The sequence below is a fragment of the Pyxicephalus adspersus genome, chromosome 12, assembly GCF_032062135.1.
Source record: "Pyxicephalus adspersus chromosome 12, UCB_Pads_2.0, whole genome shotgun sequence".
Taxonomy (NCBI): Eukaryota; Metazoa; Chordata; class Amphibia; order Anura; family Pyxicephalidae; genus Pyxicephalus; species Pyxicephalus adspersus.
Genome location: NC_092869.1, coordinates 48756419 through 48781028, shown reverse-complemented (window position 1 = coordinate 48781028; position 24610 = coordinate 48756419). Strand labels below are relative to the sequence as shown.

The 24610-nt window shown below is 44.1% G+C and overlaps 2 protein-coding genes across 3 annotated transcripts in view; one reads left to right on the top strand and one right to left on the bottom strand.

The window, feature by feature from the left end:
- SAMD4A (sterile alpha motif domain containing 4A) overlaps positions 1-12078 on the top strand; it is a 54873-nt gene extending 42795 nt beyond the window's left edge. For both annotated transcript variants that reach the window (XM_072427530.1, XM_072427529.1), the window contains exons 10-12: positions 1606-1732; positions 2442-2525; positions 3868-12078. In XM_072427530.1, coding sequence (XP_072283631.1) covers positions 1606-1732; positions 2442-2525; positions 3868-3896 — 240 coding nt within the window. In that variant the 3' untranslated portion in view covers positions 3897-12078. The remainder of the gene's footprint in view (positions 1-1605; positions 1733-2441; positions 2526-3867) is intronic.
- An 8935-nt stretch (positions 12079-21013) lies between these two features.
- The window catches only part of GCH1 (GTP cyclohydrolase 1), a gene marked incomplete in the record, with an annotated part of 18812 nt that continues 15215 nt past the window's right edge, over positions 21014-24610 (bottom strand). The window contains 3 exon segments of the mRNA XM_072427508.1: positions 21014-21979; positions 22805-22889; positions 23284-23315. Coding sequence (XP_072283609.1) covers positions 21853-21979; positions 22805-22889; positions 23284-23315 — 244 coding nt within the window.

Sequence of the window (24610 nt, the reverse complement as noted above, 5' to 3'; positions counted from 1 at the left end):
AGAGCTACAAACCTCCCCTGTGTATGTAAGGCCGCCCTGTACTGATCACACACTTTTTTAAGCAGTTTTGTAGTTGTAGACCCCATTCTGCTTTTTCTGCAAAACCTTAAGGTGTCCCTAACTGGGGGTGACATTCGGCTCAGTCACACATTCCCCTTGTTAATTATTTGAATGATTGAGAAGGCTCCTAGGGGGCGGTACCCAATATACAAAGCAACAGCATTTCTATTGGCTGGTGTCACCACCTAACAACCACAAGCCAATGGGAAAGCCGTCTGCTATGTACATCAGGTACCGCCCCCCAGGATCTTTCTCAACCAGTCAAATATTTTTCATGGTGAATTCATGACCGAACTGATTTCCATTATTTTCCCCTTCTAGGTTACTAACTTCACAGCGGGCAGTGTTGTACCAAGTTAGCCCATCACCATTTGTACCCATTGCCCTCATGTTAGGATAGGGAAAAAAATGAAATACATTGCAGTGTTGTCACCCTGGGTTGTCCGCTCCTGGTTTGGACATCAGAACATACGGGGGAGGGGGGGTTCTGCACAACCTGGGCCGGTATTAGAACTCTTTTAGTGTAAAGTCACTGTATTGTCAGCTCACTACAAGAAGTTACAATCATTTCTGGCAGGATTGACTTGCCTAGAACTGGATGAAAATCAGCTGATGGTGTTGTATGAGTTGTATCCATGTCACGGATTTTATTTGCTCCTGCAGAGGGGCTGAGGGGTTTTTGTTTTCATTCTTTGGGTTGTACACAAAGTTCTGTCGTTCTCTTTGCCCCATGTGTGTTAAATAAAGAAAATCAGACGAATGTAAACCGCCGGCAGATTGAAGACTGTTTATTAGAACTTGGACTACAAAACACGTGCTGCCAAAAATAATCGCACACTGCTGGCCTTGTACACAGGAGGCTTTTACCCTGCGTGCTATTTTTTCCCTGCGCTTGGAGCTCTTTAAAGAAAAAAAAAGTGCAGCAGTTAAAAAAAAAAAAAAGACTGCAGGCATTTCCTGTGTTCCCGCGCAGCAGAGAGGTACTGGAAGGGATGTGAGATGTGCGAGGAGCCAATACAGGCCCAGGTGCTGCATGGAGAGCAGAATATCACAGGCAAAATAAATGTCTAAACACCACAGTTACCCCCTCACATTGCCCTGTGGCTGGTAAAGAAGATTTCTGCCCCCCCCCCCCTTTTTTAGTATTTAGCAGTCGGGGGAGGCCTTCTGGTTCTGTACAGCTGTACATGGCCGACGTGTGCAGACAGATCCGCTGTATAGGAAAATGTCATCTGCAGTAACTTCAAATCTGCCTTCCATTCATTAAATTTATCCTCTGCACCCACCCCCCTTTATAAATCTGCCCTCCAGCCTCCCCCTCAATAAATCTGCCCTCCTGCCTCCCCCTCAATAAATCTGCCCCAACCATTCAATACATCTACCCTCCGTCCTCCCCCTCAATAAATCTGCCCTCTAGCCTCCCCCTCATTATTTCTACCCTCCAGTCTTCCCTTAACTCTCTCCCGGACTGAATGGATTTACTCTGATTGCACTGCATGCAAATTCTTATTCTGATCCCGGATTATAACATTTTATTATTTTCAGAATCTGTGGTTTGCCAACCCCGGAGGAAGTAACAGCATGCCGAGCCGGTCCCATAGCTCTGTCCAGAGAACCCGATCACTGCCCGTCCACACCTCCCCGCAGACCATGCTCATGTTTCAGCAGCCAGGTAAGAGCTCTGCTGACAACCTGTAGAATGCAGCTGAAAGGATAAATCAGACTTGCAGTGGGAGTGGCAATTCTGTAAACTAAGGAGCAGAAAGGGGAGCTGTGAGCTGATTGGAGATATTTGGGGGGGTCCAGCAAGTGTTGGAAAATTCAGCAAAAAACAAATGATAGTCAAGGCAATGTCATATTCTTGCCCTTTGCAGTCATGGATAAAATGGGGCCCCTGTAGTTTCATCAGTGCCCCGTTGGGGGTATCTGCATTTACAATTCAGTTTGTTTGGCATTGTGTTTCACTTTGCACAATCTCATAGGGAAAATAGTAAATCTTTTCAAGTGTTTTACCTTTACCTCCAGCTGGCAGGGAACTTCCTGTCTCAGCCTGACAACCCTAAGCCACTTCCCCATAATAATCAGCAGGGTTGTCAGTCTACCATGTGGGAGCCTTCAGTTGGCTGTCAAGCTTCCAATCCGATCTATGAGATTGCCAACCCAACTACAAAGTAAAGGAGCAGACATGGCTGGCTGATAAACCAGAAACCAAGAAAATGGACTGGAGGCATAGAGAACTAAGGACTAAGACTCCTAAAATATAATAAAACCTTCACCAGCGGCTCAGCCCCCAGGTCCAGTGCCTACATTCTCACAGCATTCTAATTTACAGCTTTACTACTAAAATACAGCTGGGACTAATTCTATTTTTTCTGTTTCAGATTTTCAGGTACCAGCAACAGAGCCCGATATCAATAACCGTCTGGAATCGTTGTGTCTGAGTATGACTGAGCATGCCTTGGGTGGTAAGCATTACAAAGATAGCTAAAAATACTCCGAGACACAAAATGTCTGATTTCTGGCTGAATCCCACCAGCCTCCGTGTCCCCATGCAGCACAGGGCACCGGGGCCACACTACGAAATATTAAAGGGGAGACCCAGACGAGCAAATATCAGAAAAAGGAGTGAGAGAGGCCCTCAAGTCAGACAGGGAGGAATAATATAGTGCGGCTCACTCTTCCTCTGCACTCTCTGGCTTTTTCTCCTTTTCACTTGCTTTGTCACACTTATCCTTTGGATGCACTCACTTTTCCTCCTTTACATTTATTCACTCACTTTTTCACCTTTCCACTCCTTCTTTGCTCTGTCTCCCTTTTCCCTCTTTTGAGTGTGCTCATTCTTCCTCCTCACTCTTCCACCCTTACACTCAGATATTCTCCTTTCCTCCTCTGTGTTGTCTCTCTTTACATTTTCCTCTTTTCTGCTCAATCTCTCCATTTGTCTCTCAGTCACTATGCATCTTTCTCTCGGTCTCTCTCTGTCTGTTTCGGTCTCTCTGTCTCTCTCTCTCTCTGTCTGTCTCGGTCTCTCTCTCTCTCTCTCTCTCTCTCTGTCTGTCTCGGTCTCTCTCTCTCTCTCTGTCTGTCTCGGTCTCTCTCTCTCTGTCTGTCTCGGTCTCTCTCTCTCTCTCTGTCTGTCTCGGTCTCTCTCTCTCTGTCTGTCTCGGTATCTCTCTCTCTCTCTGTCTGTCTCGGTCTCTCTCTCTCTATCTGTCTGTCTCGGTCTCTCTCTCTCTCTCTGTCTCACTCTCTCTGTCTGTCTCAGTCTCACGCTGTCTGTCTCGGTCTCTCGCTTACGCTGTCTGTCTCTCCCATCCTTTTTTGTGTGCCCTAACTTTTCGTTTTTGCATTCACTCTCTCTTGTTTTTCCTCCTTTGCTCTCACTCACTTTTCCTTCTATGAATTTGCTCTGTCACTCATGTTTCCTCCTTTGTGCTTATTCTCTCGCTATTCTAATCTCCTTCTCTCTCCTCCTCCCTTGCAGTATTTCTCCTTTCCTCCTCTGAGCTGTCTCTCCTTTGCTTTTTCTCCTTCTACTTGCTTTGTCTGTCTTCTTTTTTTGGGGTGCCCTTACTTTTCCTTTGTTTCTCTCTCTCTCTCTCTCTCTCTCTTTCCTTCTCATTCTCCCTGCTTTGCACTTTCTGTCTTTTCCTCCCTTTCTGTTCTCGCTGCTCTCCCCTCTTTGCCGTCCATACTTGGAATAGATGTGGCGTTGTATAAATGAACACAGAATTCTAAACTTGTATTGTCTCCTCCTGATATCTGCATGCAATGCTTACAGCCGGTATTTTCCGTTTCCCCCCACAGACGGAGTAGACAAGACTTCTACAATCTAGGAGCAGAACAGTATTTTGTGGCAGCGCTGGACGTAGCACACAGAACTGCTGGTCCGGTGTCTGGAATTGCTGACTTTCTCTCCTCCCCCAGATGTGCTAAACACAGTTTTGCCTTTTTGTTTTTTGTTTGTTTTTTTGATTTATTGTATCAAGAAGAGAAGAAAAATGGAAAACGTCTAAGCTGTGCTTGCAAAAAATGTACATTATTTTGTTCTTTTATGGAGCGACAAGTGAACTTTTCCGATCGGTTTCCTGAATGAAAAGCTTTATGTTCTGAATGGGAAACATACGACTGGAAATGGGACTGCCAGTGGGCACCGACGTGTCTGGCCCGTTAATCGGGATGAGACATGTGACCAAACGATGGCGGAAAGGGGAGGTGAAAGGAGTTCTCCAGTGAGATGGGAAACTTTTGAAACTTAGGAAGTTTGGTTGTTCTGTGGTGTACAGCACTCAAGATACAGAAATTCATAGGCGGGCCGAGGGCTGCACGAAGCCTGGACCCTTATGGGCAGAGCTAAAAGGAGCCGCTGTTAGAGCAGATGCTGCCACAGGTAACAATACCTGTAACAGCTCCTTATCTAACAACCAGATTTCAGGTAAGAATCAGACGGCCCTTTCATGCAAGTTATTGACCTGGAGAACTTCCTTTAATGCTTTTTGGTTTTACTTTTGTTTAGTTTTTTTTTCTTTTCCCTTTTAGTAAAAAAATATTATGTTTACATAAAACAACTATTAAGGGTACATAAAAACTTCAGGTAAGCCTTCTGTATCTTAAATGTTGTAGAAGTTTTTGTTCTTTTTGTTTAGTTTTGTTACATTAGCAGCCGGTTTGCATTGTGTTAAAGCAGCCAAGATTACTCCCATCCCCCCTTCCCAAAAACACCCCAAAGAATAGAGGGGCTGCAACCGAGATCTACAAATCACCTTATAGATTGGACTGTGGGGTTTTGGCCCCTATTTGGGGCCCCTAAGCCTCTATTTGACCCCCTTGGCGGGAGATTGAAGAAATCAGAGTTTAAGGTGGTGAAAGGTGTTTTGGGGAAAGTCACAGAATGTCAGAAGGAGGTACAAATGGCAGAAAATTGCGTAGTTCATTGTATTACTCATTGGTAAAATGCAAAGTATGGTCCAAGCTGCTCTGGCACCTTGCATGAGCAAAAAACAAAAACTTACAGATTCCAATTTGTCATCATTAAACAATGTGTAGCCACCATTAGTCACACAGGCTGTGGCCTCGTACAAGCCCTGACGTGGAATCGTTTTTTTTACAGCTTTACTGGAAATGTTATTCATTACTCATAGGGCCAGCTTTGTGGTTAAAAAGTGCTCAAGCGGTTTGGACCGAAGGGGTTTGGCCATAATTGGGAAATTGTTCTGGATCAGTTTACATGGCATAAAAATGGGTTTGGAGGATGAATTCCTTCATGCAGGAGCTCATAGGTGCTGGATATCCCGCACTACCCTTCATCACCAGCAGGGTCCTCTTGCTGACGGGGACAGAGATGCCCCCATTGTGCTAAATAGGGTATTTAACCAATCTATGTTTTGTTCTGCCCCTGGATAAACCCCATTGCAATGGGAAAGCAATTTGTTAGAGGGACTTCCCATCCAAAGGCATCTACATTACTATGGGTTTTAAAGTGTGATTATGTGTTTCTGGAATTTTTATTGGAAGCAGAAGGGTATTAGCACAATGATGAAACTTTCCTAAGTCAGTTCAATGGATCCATCTACAGATGGAGAGTTCTTTGTCCTGATGTTTCTCGTTTTTGCTTTATCTGATTCTGTCCTTTCCAACCAACAGAAAGGAATTTTTACGTTACAACAAAAAAGCATTTTCTGGTCTTCCAGTACTGGCTCAGCTATCCATTTATACCCCTCAAACAGTCCTTATTACATGGGTGGGAGGACCAAGCTAATGGACATCCAGATATTTGCATATTCTCAGCAGAAAAAAAAGTTATCACTGACCTGTGCGGCTGCAGGAATGGGGTGTAATTCATCCTTAATTTGCCAGCAGAAGCTTCTCACTTGAAGGAGCCTGCCTGCCTTTTATTTTTAAAGACTTCTCAGCTTCTATAGATCAATTTATGGATGAATTTCTCCAAGGTGACTGCAGCTACACAGGTAAGTGAGGGCTAATGATAAATCCTATTTGCTGCTGGAATATGTAAATATTGGAATATCTTAGCCACTGATCCACATTGCTGACCCCTCTGATTGTTTAAGATTTGGAAGTATAAATTGAGGGATTAAGAAATTTCAAACACAAGCTAAGGGTTTTTGTCATTTTGTGGTCCTTTCTGTCTTCCAGGTGATGTCAGGCACAGACTTCTCGTGTCTGTGGTTACATTTTATTTGTAGTAACGTTCACCTTGATGTGTTGAAGCCTGATCGGTGAATGGGCTTCCCAAATATTTATAATCTCCATCTTCAATATTATTGGTTGGACCCAATTGCAGTAACTGCAGGGTCTGGCCCTCCCTGCTGGATCCCACCATTGTTATGGGGGAGGGGGGCAGGAACTCCCAACAGGAAGACATTTATAGAAATGGTTAATGGGCAATCAAGCCCTCCTGTATCTGAAATCGGTTTGGAATTGGCTGGACCATTAAATAAATGGTTTCTGAGAATAGAATAAATCTCTAACTATAAAGTTGTATTTTATCTGTTGCTGGGTCTTGATTGAGCGATCGAGTTGGACCCAGCACCAATCCCCAGACCTTTTATAGCCGAGTCTCAAGAGGACCCCCGAAAGGCGGCTGTTGTGCATGACCCTACAAAGAGCCCACTTACCTGAGTCCCTCCAGGTAACTCCTTTAGATCCAATCGCACATTAAATACATCTTTAGAGTTGGAAATCTCTTATATTTTGTTCCTCAATGTTAGAAGTCATGGCCCATGTCTGGGCCCACAGTGCCCATGTATCCTAAAGTGATCGATCAATTACTACACACACGGCTCCCATCAGAAATTTCTGGGCCCCATAATTGGTAAAGAATCCCCTTCCCCCGCATCCTTCATTGCAGAAGTCATGTTCTTTTGATCAGGGCCCGGTTTAGAGGAGCCCCGTCCCCCCAAGATGGCGGCCCTGGCTTGTGCACAATGGGTTGGGTCATATACTGATTGGGGAGCAGTTGGTAGAGTCCCCTGAATTCTGCAGCAAATAATATTCAATAATTCATTTCTTCTGATTGCCAATTCTTCGGGGGAATTAGGAAAACATTTTCCGACATTCTTTACATTATTGTATTTGTGCCAAAACCTAAATGATGGGTCATTGTTTTCAGGTCATGGGTAACATTGCGCTTCCCCCTTGAGTTACCCAATGTCTGGGTTTTATCGCTTCCTTTATTCCAACAGGAAGAATCTGATCATATTTTTTATTTTTTTATTTCACCAGAAATTGCTATGGCTGGTAACCATAAAAACTTCTCCTATTAGTTACCATATAGTGGTCAGTTTTTATTATAAAAATATTGATAGTAACTTTTTGTAAATATAGATTTGTTTTCCCCTCTGGTCAGTGAATCTATGAATAGAATACATTAACTTCTGATGGAATCATTTTGCTTACTGCCAAACTCTTCAGCGTTTAGTTTCCATGTGTCCTGTATTGAGTGCAGGTATAGAAAAGTGAAATATTTATAAAAAAGGAAGAAAGTGTTTTTGGAGGTTTTCGTAGTTTTGCGGCAGTGCCTTTCATCCTCGAGTTTGCTCCTTATGTTTTTTTTTTGTTTTCTATAGATGTTGTGATGTTCAGAATAATCTCTTCAGTGTTCTTAAGTGCTAAAGTACCCATACCAAGCGTGCCGACCAGATGTGGCGGTTGTCCCATACTGCCGGTTGCATGCTATGGAAAGGTACATCATGTGACATCTATACACGTGCCCATTGGGCCGGAGTATTGAGTACCTCCAGTCCACCCAAAAGCTGACTACTCCATTTAGGTTGTGCTAACCATACCTTACTTACTATGGTATTCCCAATCAAGTTGGTGTGTGCCAGAGCCCTCATGGTCCAAGAATTCTTCTCCTCTTTCTGTTTACTCCATTTAGGTTGCTTGACCATTTTTGTGGAACCTATTGAGGTTGTCTCGGGGAGATTTTGCCTTTGGCCCCTATGTCAGATAGCAATACTTTGAGTTGGGATTTATTGGCCTTGAAATACCAACCAGCGTTGCCTAGTTGAGGTCCCAATCCTGAGGGCAGATATCTCATCTCTGCCTATTGACATTGAGGGAAGGTTGGAATTTTAGAAATGCTATATTGGACATATCAGACCGCCGGGAATCATAAAGGGAGCTTGTTTGTGTAGGGGGATGGGATGGAGCCGTAAGCCCAATAAAAACAAATAGTGCCATTATGTCCATAGAGTCACATGGAGAACCATTGTATATAATGGGTGCAGTGCAGGTAGAGTGGGGGAGAAATAGGTAAAGGAGGAGGGTAAGACAAAAAGGCCTTTCCAAGTTTGTAAATCTCATCCATTGGAATAATTCCGTAGGAGCATGGTGGCCACATTACTAAGTAGCATTGGGCTGCTGGCACCAACATCTTGGCTGGATCCTCTGGACGTAATCTCAATATGCTGCCGAAATCTCAACCAGCAAAATGGAATAATCGCTGTTGTATGGACTGAACTTTAAACTGCACTAAAGCAAACCTGCGACAAGCCTGCAGAATTTGCACTGATGGCATAAAATGGACAAGCAGAGTTCCCCACATGGAAACCCGACCATTAGCCAAGCCAGAAGAATCGGCATTAGCTGCAAACTTCCGGCATGAGGGTAGTTTGGTCCAATTCTACATCCTAGGAATCCCTACTGTTGTGGGATTGTAAGGTTTGATAACCATTCAGGTGCGGCGCAGCTTACCTGCCTACATCTCCGGATCCCGATGGTCGCCTCTGCTTTTATCACATCTGCTCTGAATTTTGCAGGTTGTTGTCAGGTTTTCCTAAAACCATGTAACATGAGCTTTCTATGGAGTATTTTGCTGGCTGCTTCTACAAAACATTTTGCCTTATCTCTGGTGCTTTTATCCATAATGGTTTATAAGAAAAAAAAAAAGTTACCAAAAAAAGAAAAGTTTGCTGCTTTTATTGGATTAGTCTTTTTGCTTGCCGTTTTTAACTAGTGTGTCGGTATGTAAGAGGATCATAATACAAACATGCTCTGTTACTTTATAGGACAAAGACCAAGCTGCAAAGTACTGTAACCCATGACAGCCAATGATCAAGCGGCATTCCTTGAAATGTGACGTGATTGGTTGCCACGAGCTGCGGCATTTTGTACTGACTTGGTATATAAATCTGTTTTGGCTGCTTTGCTGTTTGTACAGTTGCTTCATGGTGTTTGCATATATTATTGTTCCCCTAAAATGCAAAGGGGTTTTGTTACCTGCAGGAAGCAAACATTGCTGCCCTCTTGTGGCCTTCATTGGTAATATGTGTTCTACACTTGTATTTTTACTCATTTTAATTTAGTTTTTATTATAACGATTACACAGTTTACCCTCGCAGGGGGTCTAAATATGTGATTGCACAATATTGGATCCTCTCTGAGAAGCCAAGGAATATAATACAGATATCAGTGTTTGAGATATATATTTATATACAGAATATACTGGAGTTACAGATTTTAATGCCTCTACTGTTTTTTTTCTGTATACACCTTTTAGCTTATAAATAATGTTATCCAATGGCAAAGCTCCATATATTCTTTGCCTACTTTGCAGAGGCACCCTTGGTAATCCTTTGCCCTGAAGCTGGTTGGTGCACCATAGCGTGCATTGGAAGCACATAAACTACCACTGCTGGGATTTGCTTATATTAAGGGGGGCACTGATCTGAGTTAGTCACTCGTAGATGGAGAGGCAGAGGTTCCCCGCATGATGCATTTGTGTCGGGAGATTGGCATAGGTGCATTTTAAAGGTTCTGCTCCAGCTGGGCTTGTGCATGAATCCAGAGTCTGAAATTCAAATTGTAGAGATAAAGGAAATATTAAAGCCCCCCTGGTAAAGTTTTATTGTCCTTATCTGAGGGACACTTCACTCTGCAAATGCAGCCTTTCCATTGCATGCCATCTCCCAGCTTTTGCATTTGCATCAGCAGAACTCCATAGTTTACATTCCTCTCTACTATGGTGGCTCTGTCCTTTGATGCAGTTATGCGCACTTGGGAGCTAAGATGCAGCAGACTGACACTTCGCCATCAATGCATTTCAATGTTTGCATAGCTTCATCCAACCTACTGCTTGCGTCATGGGTGAGGGGTGAAAGGAGTACTGAGGCTGGGTGCTGATGTACAGCATATTGCGGGCCCCTTCCACCAGCTATGATCTGCATGGCACGGGGTCTGGGTCTATAAGATTCCATATAATACACAGAATGCATTGATAATGTCATTAGCATGTTGATGAGGGGCAAAGGGAGGAACCAGGGAATGCAGAATTCAGCTTTGAACATATCCAGCAGACTTGGCTGCATCCTCCTGGCATTGTTATCCGCCATACATCAGCTCACTTAGCGGATCCCTTTGATCACCATTAGAATCCATTGGAATCCTTTCTATTAGATTTGATGATTGGCTTCCCATAGCTCTTGTTGGTGCCCAGAGGTCCATGCGATGTGATGATTGGTGAGTCCAGTCCTCTCCATCTGCTTTTATGCGGGAATTTGAATATTCAGATTTGTATTGTGCGGAGCGGGAAGGGATATTTGCCCCCTTTACATTCTCCATCCGAGCCCGGCTCTTAGGCTTCATACCCCTAAGCAGATCCCCTGCCAACTTTGTTCCCCATCAGCCAATCAAATCAATTTATCCTTCCTACATAGAAAGTGATTGGAATTCTGAATTAAGCTGATTGTTGCATAACTTTTGATTCCGTGACACTGAAAGTGAATGATCCTGGTTCATGTCTTTTAAAGCACTGTGATTGATTCACCACCAGTGAATTCCTGATGAAAGTCACCTTCAGTGCTCATATATATTACCGGAACATTGGCTGATTTCTAGATTGGGTGTATGGAGGTAAGTATCTAGCATGTGACTATACTTACCTCAACTTGGTCCACAGGACCCTAATATATTCGAGATGGAGGTGAAACATTTAGCTTTGGTGCCCAATGGGAAATTCCCCAATTTGCAATGGGTAGGTGAGCATTTCCCATGAGGCACAGGGGAGGAATATTTGTGCACACCAACCAAATCGAATTGTATCAGTAACCACTTCAGTGTAACTATTCATTAACCCCTACAGAAAACTTACACAGCCTGTACAATCCTGTAATACACTCAGCATTCATCCCTGCCCGTACACCAGGGGGCGATGTACTACGGTGAGGCATTTTTTTTTTCTTCTCCATTAAACGTGCCTGACAAAGTATACGATCATGCAAAAACTATGAATTTGCACACAGCTCTAGTTGTAGTTTAACACTAAAAATTACTTTTTCTAGAACTCATTTAGAGATTTGCAAAGCAAGTTTTATTTTTTGGTATTTTTTTGCTTAACCCTTCAGTCACCCGGTTGCGATGGCGGCACCCTGCAGCTATTTCCCCTGGGCGGCTTGTGGCGGGGGGGTTAAACGGTTTTATGTGTATATTCCTCTGGGAGGAATGAAGAGAAAATTTAAGATTGTTAATAGTATTGATCTAAATTCTTCCTCCCCCTATTAATATAAAGCGTGTGTATTTATGTATGTTCTTCAGAAACATGAAACCCTCCTCCTGGGATTCCTTTGGTTTCGGCATGCTGTATTCAGGCATACCTGTCGTCAATGCATGCAAAGTCCTGTTTATTTTTTGTGGGTTTTTTTTCTTGTATAAAATAGTGCACAAAAATATTTTTGGCTAGATTAAATGTTGCCATGCAATGCCTATTTTTTAAACGTCGTCTTTTATGAAATTAGCACGTTTGTGTATTTAAGCTTACGGTATATAAAAAAATGAAAAAAAAAAGTTGGAAGACATGTTTGGAAATGCTGTTCTTTGCTAGTGTACAGTTTTCACATGTTGTGAACAGTGAAACTCCCATATTATTATATTTGAAACTTGCTACAATGTATTTATTATGCATATTTTTCCTCCCATCTTACTACAAATCATTGCTATATTTCATATCGGCATACTATTGGAAGTGAAGGGAGATGATTAATACAAGATTTTGTAACACTATCGTGTGTCTGTGTTTTTATTATTTGGGGGGTCACTTCTGATTGTGCTCAGTGTCCCCGCTGTACCCTGGAATATTGTCAGTGCAGCAGAAAGTAAAAGGAGATTTCATTGAAAGTGGAACTAAATATAAAAACAATCGACCAGGCCGATTTTATTGCAGGAGGGACAGGCCATGTACTTTGTGCAATAATATGAGCCCACTCACTCACCTGTCCTTACTCCAGCACCGCCATCTTCCTCCACTTCCAGGTGTCCAATCTTTGTATTTCCCAGATATCGGCCCAGATACCCATCGGCCCCTAGGGCTGCCAGCAAACCCAGGAAATCCTGACGTCCTGCACATGCTGCTCCCAAGCAGACTGCTACCTATGTTTATTACATTACAGGCATTGCCTGTTCCCTCCACAAGAACAATCCTGCAATTTTTGGATAAGGAAAATAAGTTCTGCTTGAAGTCTGGAAGAATCCCCAATTGGTAGCTGGGAGGGGATTTCCCTTTGCTTTGGAGATCTTTCCTTTACTTCCTGCTGTGGGGACATAATAAACCTCCTAAAGTCTAAGCACACCTGAGCATTATACCCAAATCCAAAACCATTATAACATTGGTTTCCCCCAACCTCCACTCATGGGAAAGCTTTCTATAGGCTTTTGGGGGGTGTCTGTGTGAATCTGAGCACATTCACCTGGAGTTGAGAACTTCACATATGGAATCAATTCATCCTGAAGGTGTCTAGTAGGGTTGAGGTCTACCCATGTCTTGTTGGAGCGGGTTTTGTGCTCAGGGGTCATACTAAACCAGAAACTGTGCCCTCCATGTTGTAAATGGACAATTTTGATAGCTAGGAAGGTTTGATGAGACCCGGAGCCAAATTGAAGTGTGTCCAGCCAGACAACATACAATGTAAGCAATATGAAGTCACTGCACGGGCTCCTGGCCACCGGAACTGGCCCATGGTAATGATTATTAGGTGTAAATGATAAAATATTCAAGCAATATATCACACAATGTAATGTCTGGGTACAACTCGGGGCCCGAACCATGTCCTTTGAGCTCCAGTTTGGGGTACCACAAATGCAGGCAAGAGACTTGGCCAAGATTTGGGCAGAGCACCATGGAGAGGATCGGAATACTTCATAAATCAGACTGACAAAGATTGTGACCATGAGATCTCGTGTATGTTGTCTCAGCTGCTTCTCCTTCGTGTGCACTTACCTCCCCGATATTCCAGGACTACTTACCCCAGCATCACAACATGCCTAAGGTGCCATGGGGTCACCGAGGGAGGGTGGAATGGAAGTATAGGTGTAGAGTTAGCAAAGCTGAAGATTGGGAACTCATTTGGAAGGCCAGCTGGAAAACCAAAATGACGGCCCCAAAGATGACAATGGGCCAAAGCAGTGATTCTCACCCAGGGATCCGCCAGAGGTTGCTGGGCTCCTCTCAGGTCAGTGTGACCCCAATAATCTGTAGGGCTGACATTCTTCCCACTGACCCCCACACTAATATCCTGTGATCTATGGATATAATAAATATAGAAGGTCAAGAAAAGCTTTTTTGTTTGCTGCAAAACCCATCAGAAATTCTAATCCTTCGCCACTCAATCCAAAAGATGAAAACAAAGTTTTTGGAACTTGTGAGCAATCGTCTGTAAATGTACACCGAGCTATATATACCGGTATATAAATATAAATATGTTATCATTGCTTGGTGCCAGGAATCAATGAACTCCCATACACAGGACTTGTATCAATCCAGCCAACCAATCAGGATGGCCGAAGATCCCGAACCCAAAAACAGGAGCAGGTGCAAGGGCAGGTGAGTTATCCAAGCAGGATATCCTAAACATGAACATGGCACCAATCCTTGGCACCAATGCGGGGCCCTTTGGTGTTATAAACGAGTACGTAATATAAAATCTGAAACATTCTGTGCTGCGGTCTGACTACACCCAGATATTCCATCATAGGATTCCTGGGTTGGAAGGCGTTCCCAGCACCCCACTGGATTCATTTTTTACTGTTTGGGTAAAAGTTTCCGTAGCGTCATCTTTTATTTTTGTTGCTATGAATAATGCAGCGAGATGAATCACCAACAAAGAATTTGTCTCGTTCCTAATCTTTTCTCCCCGATTACTCCATCGCTGACTCCGCTCCAGCTGTGAGCCTGGAAAACGCTGAACTTCCTTTGCTAAAATAAATACATTCCTGCGGAGAGGGAAGATCGCTGTCATTTCCTTCTGCATACAGAGGATTCTTCTATCTGACCCTCCCAAACATCTCTCTCATCGTCTTCCAAAAAACGAAAATATCAAATCCGAATTCCCAGCGACTGCTCAGAAACGGCTTCTGCCTTTGGCAATCCCATCAAGCCTTATTCAGATGGCGCTGACATATTCTGTAGCATTGTACAAAATCCAACTGCAGGAGTCTCTGTCTAAAAGTGGAGCTGTCAGTAATTGTACAAGTCTGCTGGAATACATTTCCTTTATTTATAGATCCGACTTTTATCCTAACAACTTGTCCTTGATTTCCAGACGTCATCATTCAGCTGCAGGCAGGAGGAGACATTTCTTAGTCTCCTCTCCACCAGGGATCAGTCTGCAGCATTGTAACTTTGTAGCAAATCCCAAGAATTGTTTCCTGGATCTTCCTCATTGCTGAACTATGCCCAGGGGCCACCAATGGACGGGGGCAATTATTTTGTTCACTGATCAGCAGGGGACATGGCTTTTGTTAGAAGGGGCAGTTTGAGCCCCAATATAAAGACGCTTTTATTTGAAGAAGTACGGGGGCTTTTATTGGTGACGGTGACAAGGGGGGTGGGGGCTTGTTAGCCAATAATTGTACAGGGGCTGTTATTGGTGGGTTTGTCCAATGGACCCCAATATAGGAAGTTTTATTTCATACCTATACATTATGGGCCATCAGACACCATTATTAGGGGCCACTATTGGGGCGCAGAATAAAATAATAACATAAGATGCAGTTTGTCAGTAGCTTTATACCTGTTGATCCTGCCAACAAAGCTGTAAATTCTGCACTTTCTTTAGCAGGGTGACAACTCTATGGACTTTATAAATTATTCCCCCAGTCCATTCCTCTGAGATTCGCTATAACTATTTACTTATGCTGGAGTGCATGTACATAGAATAATAATAATAATAATAATAGCCCAGGAATTCATATCCTGAATATTAATATTTCAGCACAGAACTCACAATACATTTATTCCTGCTGCCTCCAATACAAATCAGATAACTGCACCGTGTGAGCGCCCTCCAGTGGCCGATCTACAAATCCATTTCTTGAAATATATAAATCTCTCAAACTTTATTCAAGTTTCAATATTTTGTAATCTGCAGCTTTTATTAAAATATTACTTGATTATCCTGCCATTAGGGTGTTTGTTCAGGCACTTCCTCTAAATTTCTCTACTACATTGTCAGCCTATTAAATGGATTTCCTGTAGCAAGAAGTGGCAGCATTACACAGATATTGCCCACCACTGCTACTATTAGGAAACCTACCCTGAGAAATGCCATTCCTGGGGGTATGTAGACAGGAGGTGTTACAATGAGGCTGCAGGAGATCAGCAGTAAAATAATAAATCATTTCATGTGATGGGATTGTTTATTACATAGGCAGGTGCTGCTTCCTTCCTGCTTACTAGTGCTGTGCAATGGTTGCATGTTAATGAGACAATGCCTGTCTGCCTGGAAGCAATTACCTGTACAGGCCCTAAAGATCTGACCTACGCCAAGCTCTGACCATGTGATCTGTGCCTAGGCTGTCACATAGGGAAGCTAAGGCGCTATGGTAGATTATGGCAAGGGTCATTTTATACCCAAAATGATATGAAATGTCAATTTATGACCCATTTATTTATATGCACTGCATTTATTTTTAATGGCACCCCCATGAACCTCCAAGGAGCTCCCCAAAATAGTGCAGGTCACATGACATGCCACAGCAACACCTCAATCATTGAGAAGACATGACCGTCCAGTGACTTTGCCTAGGCTGGGATGGTTCCATCAGTCTGCTGCAGGCAGGAAGAATCATTTCCTTAGTCTCCTTTTTTGGATTCACAAATGAGAGCTGCAGCAGAGGCTGATCTGTGTCAAACATTGTCATCCCTGAGCCAGAATCTGAGTACTGGATGTAGGTGCTGACTCTGGATGATTTCTGAATAAAGATGGCTCCATCCTTCCTGGAGAGGACATCAGATGAAGGCATTGTCAGTGGGGTTCCCTGTCAGAGGTAATAAATACCTGGAAGTGTTACATGTTGCAGCTGGCATGGGGAATATCCAGTCCTAGGTCCAATTTTACTCCTGCAAGTCTCTGGGCTGCCATTACAGCATTGTCCCCTAGATGGCGCTGGGGGTCCATGGAGCTCCCAATTCCCAGCAGCTGATAGAAATGAGTTTGGGAAGCTGATTGGCTGAAAGTTGCTCTCTGCAGAGGGGAAATAAGCAGATGGCTCTCAGAAGCTAGACAAGCTCAGATCCCTTCTGTCTTTCCAGGAAAACAGTGAGTAGATTTGTATTTAGGCTGCTGGCACCCAGAGATTTGCACCCCACAACCCATAAAATGTTCAGCTCAGCATTGAGAAATCACTAAATTCCTTCTCATTAGATGTGAGCACAATCTGAAGCTACGAAAGTGAAATATGGAGGAGGCCACTGCTGACCTTCCCTTCTGAGATGACCCGGGGTCATTGGGTGAAATGCTGACTTTCCCGAGTTACCTCCTTGTTCCAGGTCAGTACTGAAGCCAGATAGAAGAGCCAGGCGAGTGGTATTTTCAGAAGAAGGCCAGCAGTGGTGGCCCCTGGATTTGTGGTGGGCCCTGGATTTGGCAGGGTCATATTAAACAAAATGGGGGTCAGACTGTCATTGTCTCTGCAGTATTTGCAATCCATTCACCTGCAATCCTGAGACGCCTTTGGATTTGTGGAGGGCCAATGCTGGAGGGCCGGTGCACAATGGTGATCAGGGGAGTGCCAAGATGATGGCTGTAGGTGAGAGGAACTATTGGGTGGTGCCCGGCTGTGTTAAATGAATTACCTTTAATTGCAGTCGTTGGCAAGTGGCCATTGTTAACCCAACATGGTGGATCGCTAATGATGATAGGACACAGCCATGGTGGATCACCAATGACATTGGGGCACAGCAAAGGCAAATTGTCGGTAACATCAAGACACGGCAATGGTGGATCACCAATGAAGCCGGGCATGGCAATGGTGGGTCACCAATAACATTGGGGCACATCTATGGCAGATAATCCAATAAGGTCAGAGCACTCCAATAGAGAACCATTGATAATGTTGGGGTACACCATGGAGGATCCCCATGAAGATCGGGGGGCACCAGTATAGGGATAAACATGAACGATAGTTCAGCTGATGAAAGTCTCAGGGCCACAATAAGATTGTACATTCACTTTGGAGGCAATGGATTGGCCGATTCTATTTACCGATGTTTATTCCAGTTTGATGGATATAACGGATAACATTCATCCAACGTCATTGTTCCCGTTACGTCTGCTGGATGTATGAACATGCAAATAAATATCGGCCGTTGTCATTGTGTTCATAAAACAAAGGGAATGTTGCCGAGTTCCTGCGGAGTGAATATAGAGATCACAGCGTACAATGTCACCCTTCCCAGAGTATTGGACCTAGTGGGTCCCCTTTAATATTTATTGATCATCTTTATAAACATTGGGGGAGTTCTTGTGCAAACAATGATGAAACATTTTGGGCAGTGCCATTGATTGGTTCCATAATCAGATCAATGCACAATGATGGCGTGATTTTATTCCGTCACATTACTTTCTTAGAATAACTGAATTTATATCCTAATATAAGCGAACATTTCCCAAATTGTGTCTGTTATAGCCGGGGTTCCTGATGCCTCCGATGGGTTTCAGTGATTGCTGTGCGGAGTGTCAGCTTTGTGCCCCACGTTACGGAAAAGAGCAATTCCTGCCGAAATAATAATCACAGATACAACTTGCTAAAATAAATGTAATATGTTATTTCCTAAATCTCTGCATACGTGTTCATGGATCATTCATTGTTTTGTGTTAAATTCCACCTTCGGGCCCCCAACATCAACCAGCAATACCATCATGTACAGCGCTCCGCAATATGTTGGCACTATTTGTGTATGTCTATATATTTGTAGTCCCTGCAGCAGGGCGCAATGTTTGGGCGTTACATTACTAACAATCCTTTCCAGTGACAATATTTGGTACATTCAGCGTTAGGTCACAAAGACTTATTGGTGCCCAGCTGATCATTATAATGAATCATTCACCCAGCATTCACTGCACCCAGAGGCCTTCTCATTATATCGGACCCTGCTTAGTCTGGACAGAATCATTCCCCCTTCCACATGGCCGCCCTTGGGAAATTTCCCCCCATCACATGACTATGGACTTTGTACAGCGCTGCCTAATATGTTGGTGCTATATAAATACTGAGTAATAATAATCTATCCATTCATCAGTTTCCCAGGAAAGGATTAGTTATATAAAGTAACGTCTTTGTTCCTGGCCCCATTATCAGGCCAAATATATAAAATGTTTTCCTTGTTTGGATCAGCAAGCATGGAGCGTGAAACGTAATTCTGGTGAATGTGGCGATCTGTGGCCAATGGCATTCCGGTCTCCTAATGTATTGCTGGCCGTCCATCCCGGAGATATCGGGTGAATACGTCATCGTCCTTTGGCCAATTCTTGCTTTACGTGGACATTTCCAAACCTTTCAGCAGCTTCCTTGTAACTTGTGGCTCCAGTTTGGAGATATTAAACACAAATTATAATTGGTATTTAGGGGCCCATTCACCATGCAGTGTGCAGCCTTATTCTGGGGGGGGGGGGGCACTGAGGGAACTGCAAGGATTTGCTTGAAATGCACCGAGATCATTTTGATGTATGCGGATCATCCACAAGCAAATTTTATTAAGGAGCCCAGGGCCCCGTGGATGTCCTGGGGCCCCAACTACAACCTAAATGCTCTTGCAGTAAATTAGAAGTGATGTGATAGGTCAGAACTGTGCGCCTGCTTATTATTCATCCAATGTGGAGAATCCGGGCCGGCACAGACAATGCAATGCGAGTTTTATTCTTTGCCTATTACAATCTGTAAAGATGATTGATGGTATGGGGCCAAATCTGCCGCGTGCCAGGGACCCCATTCTGCCCTCAAACACCTCTGCCTATAAATCCAATGGGAATATTATTTCTAGGTTATGGCAGCAATATTCCCCCAACCCGTCACATATATTTTATTTATTGCCCTGTATAGAGTGCAGGATGGGAGCCCGGGGCCCCTATCAGTCGGTGAATGAATCCAGCACCCGTCACATGGCAGTGACCCCGGGGATATTCTTTATGTCATTCTAAGATTTCCTTTAATGATCCCAATTGTCAGACAAATTCCTCCACAGATGGGGCTGGGGGGCTTCCGCATCTTTTACTGCAAAATGACGTGGCGGCAAGGTGCGGAATCTCACTCAATGGGCCCATTGTCTTATTCCAATATTTGGCCCTTAGAACTGGGCTGGGTCCAATAACGCCTAAATCATTTCCCCTCCCCCATTCTTTCCATTGTAATTTACAAACCATTACATTTCGGGGGTCTCACCTCCCGGCCCCTCCCCCCATCAGGAAATAAAATCACTCCAAATATTTACCAGAACCGACTTGCACCCTGCAGGCTCCACGGCTGTCCTCGTCCTTGCTTCTGTTTGATGGCATTTATATCTAGTATGGGGTCATGTGGCTTTACATTCCATATCTGCCCCATTATTATTGCCCCACCATTATTGCCCACATTTGGTGCATTTTGTATTGCAGCAGTGTGCGGTATCTCTGCGGATATAATAAATGCGTTGCATGCAGAGCCGTGTAAGGGGGTTTTGTATTTTCGGTGGGGTGCAATGATTGAACACGCGTGTGACTTCCATGTCCCTCGCTATTCAGTAACTATAAATCTGTACAGACCCCGGATGATGACCTAACAAACATGGCTGCGCTCCTTTGGGGCCATTTTAGACCCATGATGGGCCACAGCCCCAACCTTTCCTAATAAGTGAATGGGGGGGGGTTGGGACCCCTTTTTCTGCAGGTAGTTTCATGCGGATCAAAGTTCCCAAAGAAAGACTTTTAGCTGTGATTGGGGCCTGAAGATCTGTGCCGGGGTCACATGCAAAGCTTGGTGCCCGCAGTGCTGTTTGCACCCCGCAGGATTATGCTGCATGCCGCGCAGTACTGAGAATCCCCGAGAGATTAATAAATCCCTGGATGTGTTCCATATCTGATATTACATTCACATTGTAACAATTCTGTATATGAGGAGAGCTGTGATCACTATACACACTATTGTAGTCACTTTATTATTTGTAGTGAATAACATGACGGAGCAATTCTATAAACACGATGAATATAATCATTCTAGAATAATCCACACATCTCTTTAAAACATAAAATTCCCTGTAAAGGGACAAAAACGTCCACCTGAGTAAAGTTCTATATTTTCTATCCATACGTTCTCGCCTGATTGGCTGGAACACGGAGTATAGGGCCCCTCATTGAGCGCTGGGATGAGATGATCGGGTTTTTCTATCTCATATAAAACATTCAACAAATACATTGCCCAAATATCGCCAACGTGGGCGTCCCTGACTACATGTAAAAAGGCGCCACGTGGCCCCTGACCGAGAGGCTTTGCTATTGGTTGAGGACTCCGAGAGGTGCCGAGGGTAAGATTGTAACCAAGAAATAAAGCTTTAAATAAGCACGGGGCCCAAATAAATACTAAAGCAGCGGAGGGGTCATGGAGAGGTCATTGGAGCAGCGCATTCTGATCCCCTCTCACCCGGATCTTTCGGGCTCTTTGGGTGGAGCAGAGACGGATCGCACGTTGGTTTCCTTTTTACTAATTGTGCTGCCAGCTATTTGGACCCGATTGCCCCGGGATTATGGATTCAGCATTTATTAAAGCCAATGGGGTCAGCATGGCAATGTCTTATAATGGAATTATATATGGGGTGTATCCCAACCAGAGATGTACAGCGCTGCGTAATATGTTGGCGCTATATAAATCCTGTTTATAAATATTATTAATAATAATAATAATAATGGGGCCCCTCTTTTCCTGGCCCTCCATCTTTAGGGCAAACATTTCCGGAAGTATATGCTGACAAGGAATAGATCAATATGCTGCTTTTCCCTGCACTGTCCATTCCCAGGCGGGGGGCAGGCCCGGGACCTTGTGGGTGGAACGATGCTATTTATCAGACTTGTGGCAGAAAGAAGTACTACAGAGGAGATTTCTGGATGGAAATTGAATATTAGTTATCTTCTAATGTTATTATTTTCAACTTTTACCTACAGCAAAAAAAGTTTGGTTTTCCTTCTCTGCAAATCCGAAGACTGGATGGACAGAAATACAAAACGTTTGTCGGGTGAAGCAGCCCTGTATATACATGAGGATTCCATGACACCGAGTTCTAACAACTCTCCATGCAATGATAATTACGGTAAATGCCGACGTTCATGGCAGATCGGTCAGAGGTCACCCGGGGCCCTCCTGGAAATACAAATCACGTGAATAATCGTGACACGGGAACAGACGCTGGCAATGGATTTCTCGGAGATGTTTGGACGGTGGATAACGATAAAACCATACAACCAGACACGGACAAACAGGACTGTCCAGCAGCACGAGCTCCACAATACACGTCATGGGGGATGGGCACTACAATCAGCTCCTAATCAGGGTCAGGAATTCTTCTCGGGTTTTGGGGTCCTCCCTGAAGACGCCAAGCATGGTACTCGTTACGGTCTTGCTGTTCATTTTCTGGACCCCTCTCATCACCATGCACATATGCCTGGACAAAACATAAAGAAAGCCAAGTAAGAGACATCAAATCCATCACAATGAGAGGTGCCGAGAGCAAATTGTAGGAACCAGAACATCGCCCAAAGCTCGTTGTGACCAATTTGCCTCCGATGCTTGGATCAGAACACAAAAATCCCCGGATTTATTGTTGGGTTTCCCACTTCTGCAATCCTCCGGGCTTCAGACCAGTGGCCCCTTGTAGCACCAAGACTATACCCCCTGCTACTTGGGGGACCCCAGCCAATCTAATATTGGTTCAAAGCCACAATAATGTCTAGCTAACCTTTGGGGTCCCAAGAGAATGGCCCGTGACCTTTGGGGTTCCTATGCCAATGCTCCACTGACACTTGGAAGGGGGTTCAACAACAATGGCTGACTGGCATTGAGAGGCCAACGAGAATAGACACTCGGGGGTCCAACAGTCGGGGTCCGACAGCCGTGGCTCATTGACAATCGGGGGTCCAACAGCCGTAGCCCTTGGACACATGGGGGGGGGGGGAGGGGGTCCAATGGCTTTTTGACACTTAAGCGTCTAATGGTAACAGCTCATTGGCTACGGACATTCGGTGGTTCAACAACAATGGCTCTTTGACTCTCTGGCAGATCTGACAGCTGTGGCCCCTTGACATTGGGGGGTGCAGCTAATTGGGGATCCAATGGTACGAATTCTTAAAGTTTTTACAGCATTGGCTCAGTGATTCCATTGGGGGCTAACACTTTGTAACAGATCGGGTTTCCCATCGTTGGATATGAATAGAAGACATAAGAAGTTACCATGTTGAATGATATTGCAGTCTTATATTTGAGAACTCACGTTGCTTCTATGACCACACCAACCCCGGCGGGCTGTAAGGCTTCGGTAATGGCGATGGCGATCTGTTTGGTAAGGCGTTCCTGAACTGCAGAAGATACGGGAACAAGAATAAAATATAATTATAACTTTTATGTACATTCTAATTCCGGATTTATCTATTCTATATGACAATACGTGGCCGGGGGCCCGAGCAGCCGCACGTCATTCACCATTATCAATACTCAGACACAATACATATCGCAGGAGGAAACCCAAAAATAAACCCGACCGCGACCTTTGTGTGATGTCACCTCGTGTTAAAGTGCAGCTGTCAGAACAATTCATATCTCATGAAGGTCGGGGCGAGATATAAGACGTCTCCTGACCCGATGTATGTACGGCATGTCAGGTTATCCGCCATGGGGCCACAATGACCTTTAATGACTCCAATACCCGGATACAATACCCATGGGATATACATTCATCATATCGCTCATTACCTTGCAGTCTTCTGCTGTAGATTTCCACAATCCTAAAAGAAAAGAAATATTTATTACATTGCTGGTGATCGGCTCCATACCCCGGTGTTACCCCACTGATCTATATGGTGGCCATCAGATTGAATTCCCATGGGATTCCTACTGAACATCGCTATCCTGGAAATCCATCGATCCAAACTGCAAGCCTGATTTCAGCCAAAGGCAGACAAGGTGATAAAACATTTTTACAATTTTATATTCTTTATGATATCTCAGCAGGCTGACAACGGGAACATAGGAACTGTTCATTCCCATCTACATTCCCCAAATTGTTGTGTGTGCAGCCACGCCCTGCATCCAAGGTGTTCTATTGGCTGTAAGGAGCCCCTATGAGTCGGTGGGATGGGTGCAGAAAACTGCGGGGGAGGTCCAGGAGCTCGGAGTCATGTCTAATGGATGGATTATGGTGGCACACCCCAAGATTGAGCTGCAAATGACTTTATTCCATTAGAATTGTTATAGTATATTTTTATAATGTTATTCAATCATTAAATCCATTTTAGGTGAATGTTGAACCTAATTATTGGCCTCCATAACACAGAGCATGACACGGAGAGATTGGCTAACTTTGTGAGCGCACAGAACCATCTGAAAATAATGATACGTCTTCATATGTTTCTATCATAAATGTACTTATGTGCACAGCATGACAGGTTCTCTTTAATGATAGCCATGTGCTGTAACCCGGAGCAGCCAATCAGATATAAGCTCTTAGTTTGGCACGATGACGGCTCTAGAACTTTATATTCCATTACTGTGTAATCACCGCGACGTCAGAAAGCGTTATAGATGTGATAATCCGAGATATTGTGGATTAAACGCTCGCCGGTCAGCTGTCTGGGCCCCATATATTGGCGAATATTGTAACCAAAAGGCTCCGCATATCCTGCTAACATGGTTCCTCTGACCTGTGGGGGTCACAACGCTGCTGCAATTATATTTTGTAAATTAAATTTGTCCCCTCCCCTATCTGCAATATTCCCCTATAATCCAAATCTTACCCTACAGTACTTCATTTCTACCACTAGATGTCCTGAGGATCATCCCGCCCCCTCCCCGGGTCTGTGACTGGACAGTGGTAGGAGAAGCAGCACAGTAATGAGCTCATCTCTGCTCTCTCATGATGTCAGCACTAAACTAATTGGCTCCTTGTACCGCTTCCTTTCAAACTCCAGACCTGCTGTGCATGGATTCCAATACGCTACTACTAAGTTATATTCCGGTCATTGTACTGCTTGTATTTCATAAATAAATTATAAAGTCATATGGGCCCTATTGGCTCCGGTCA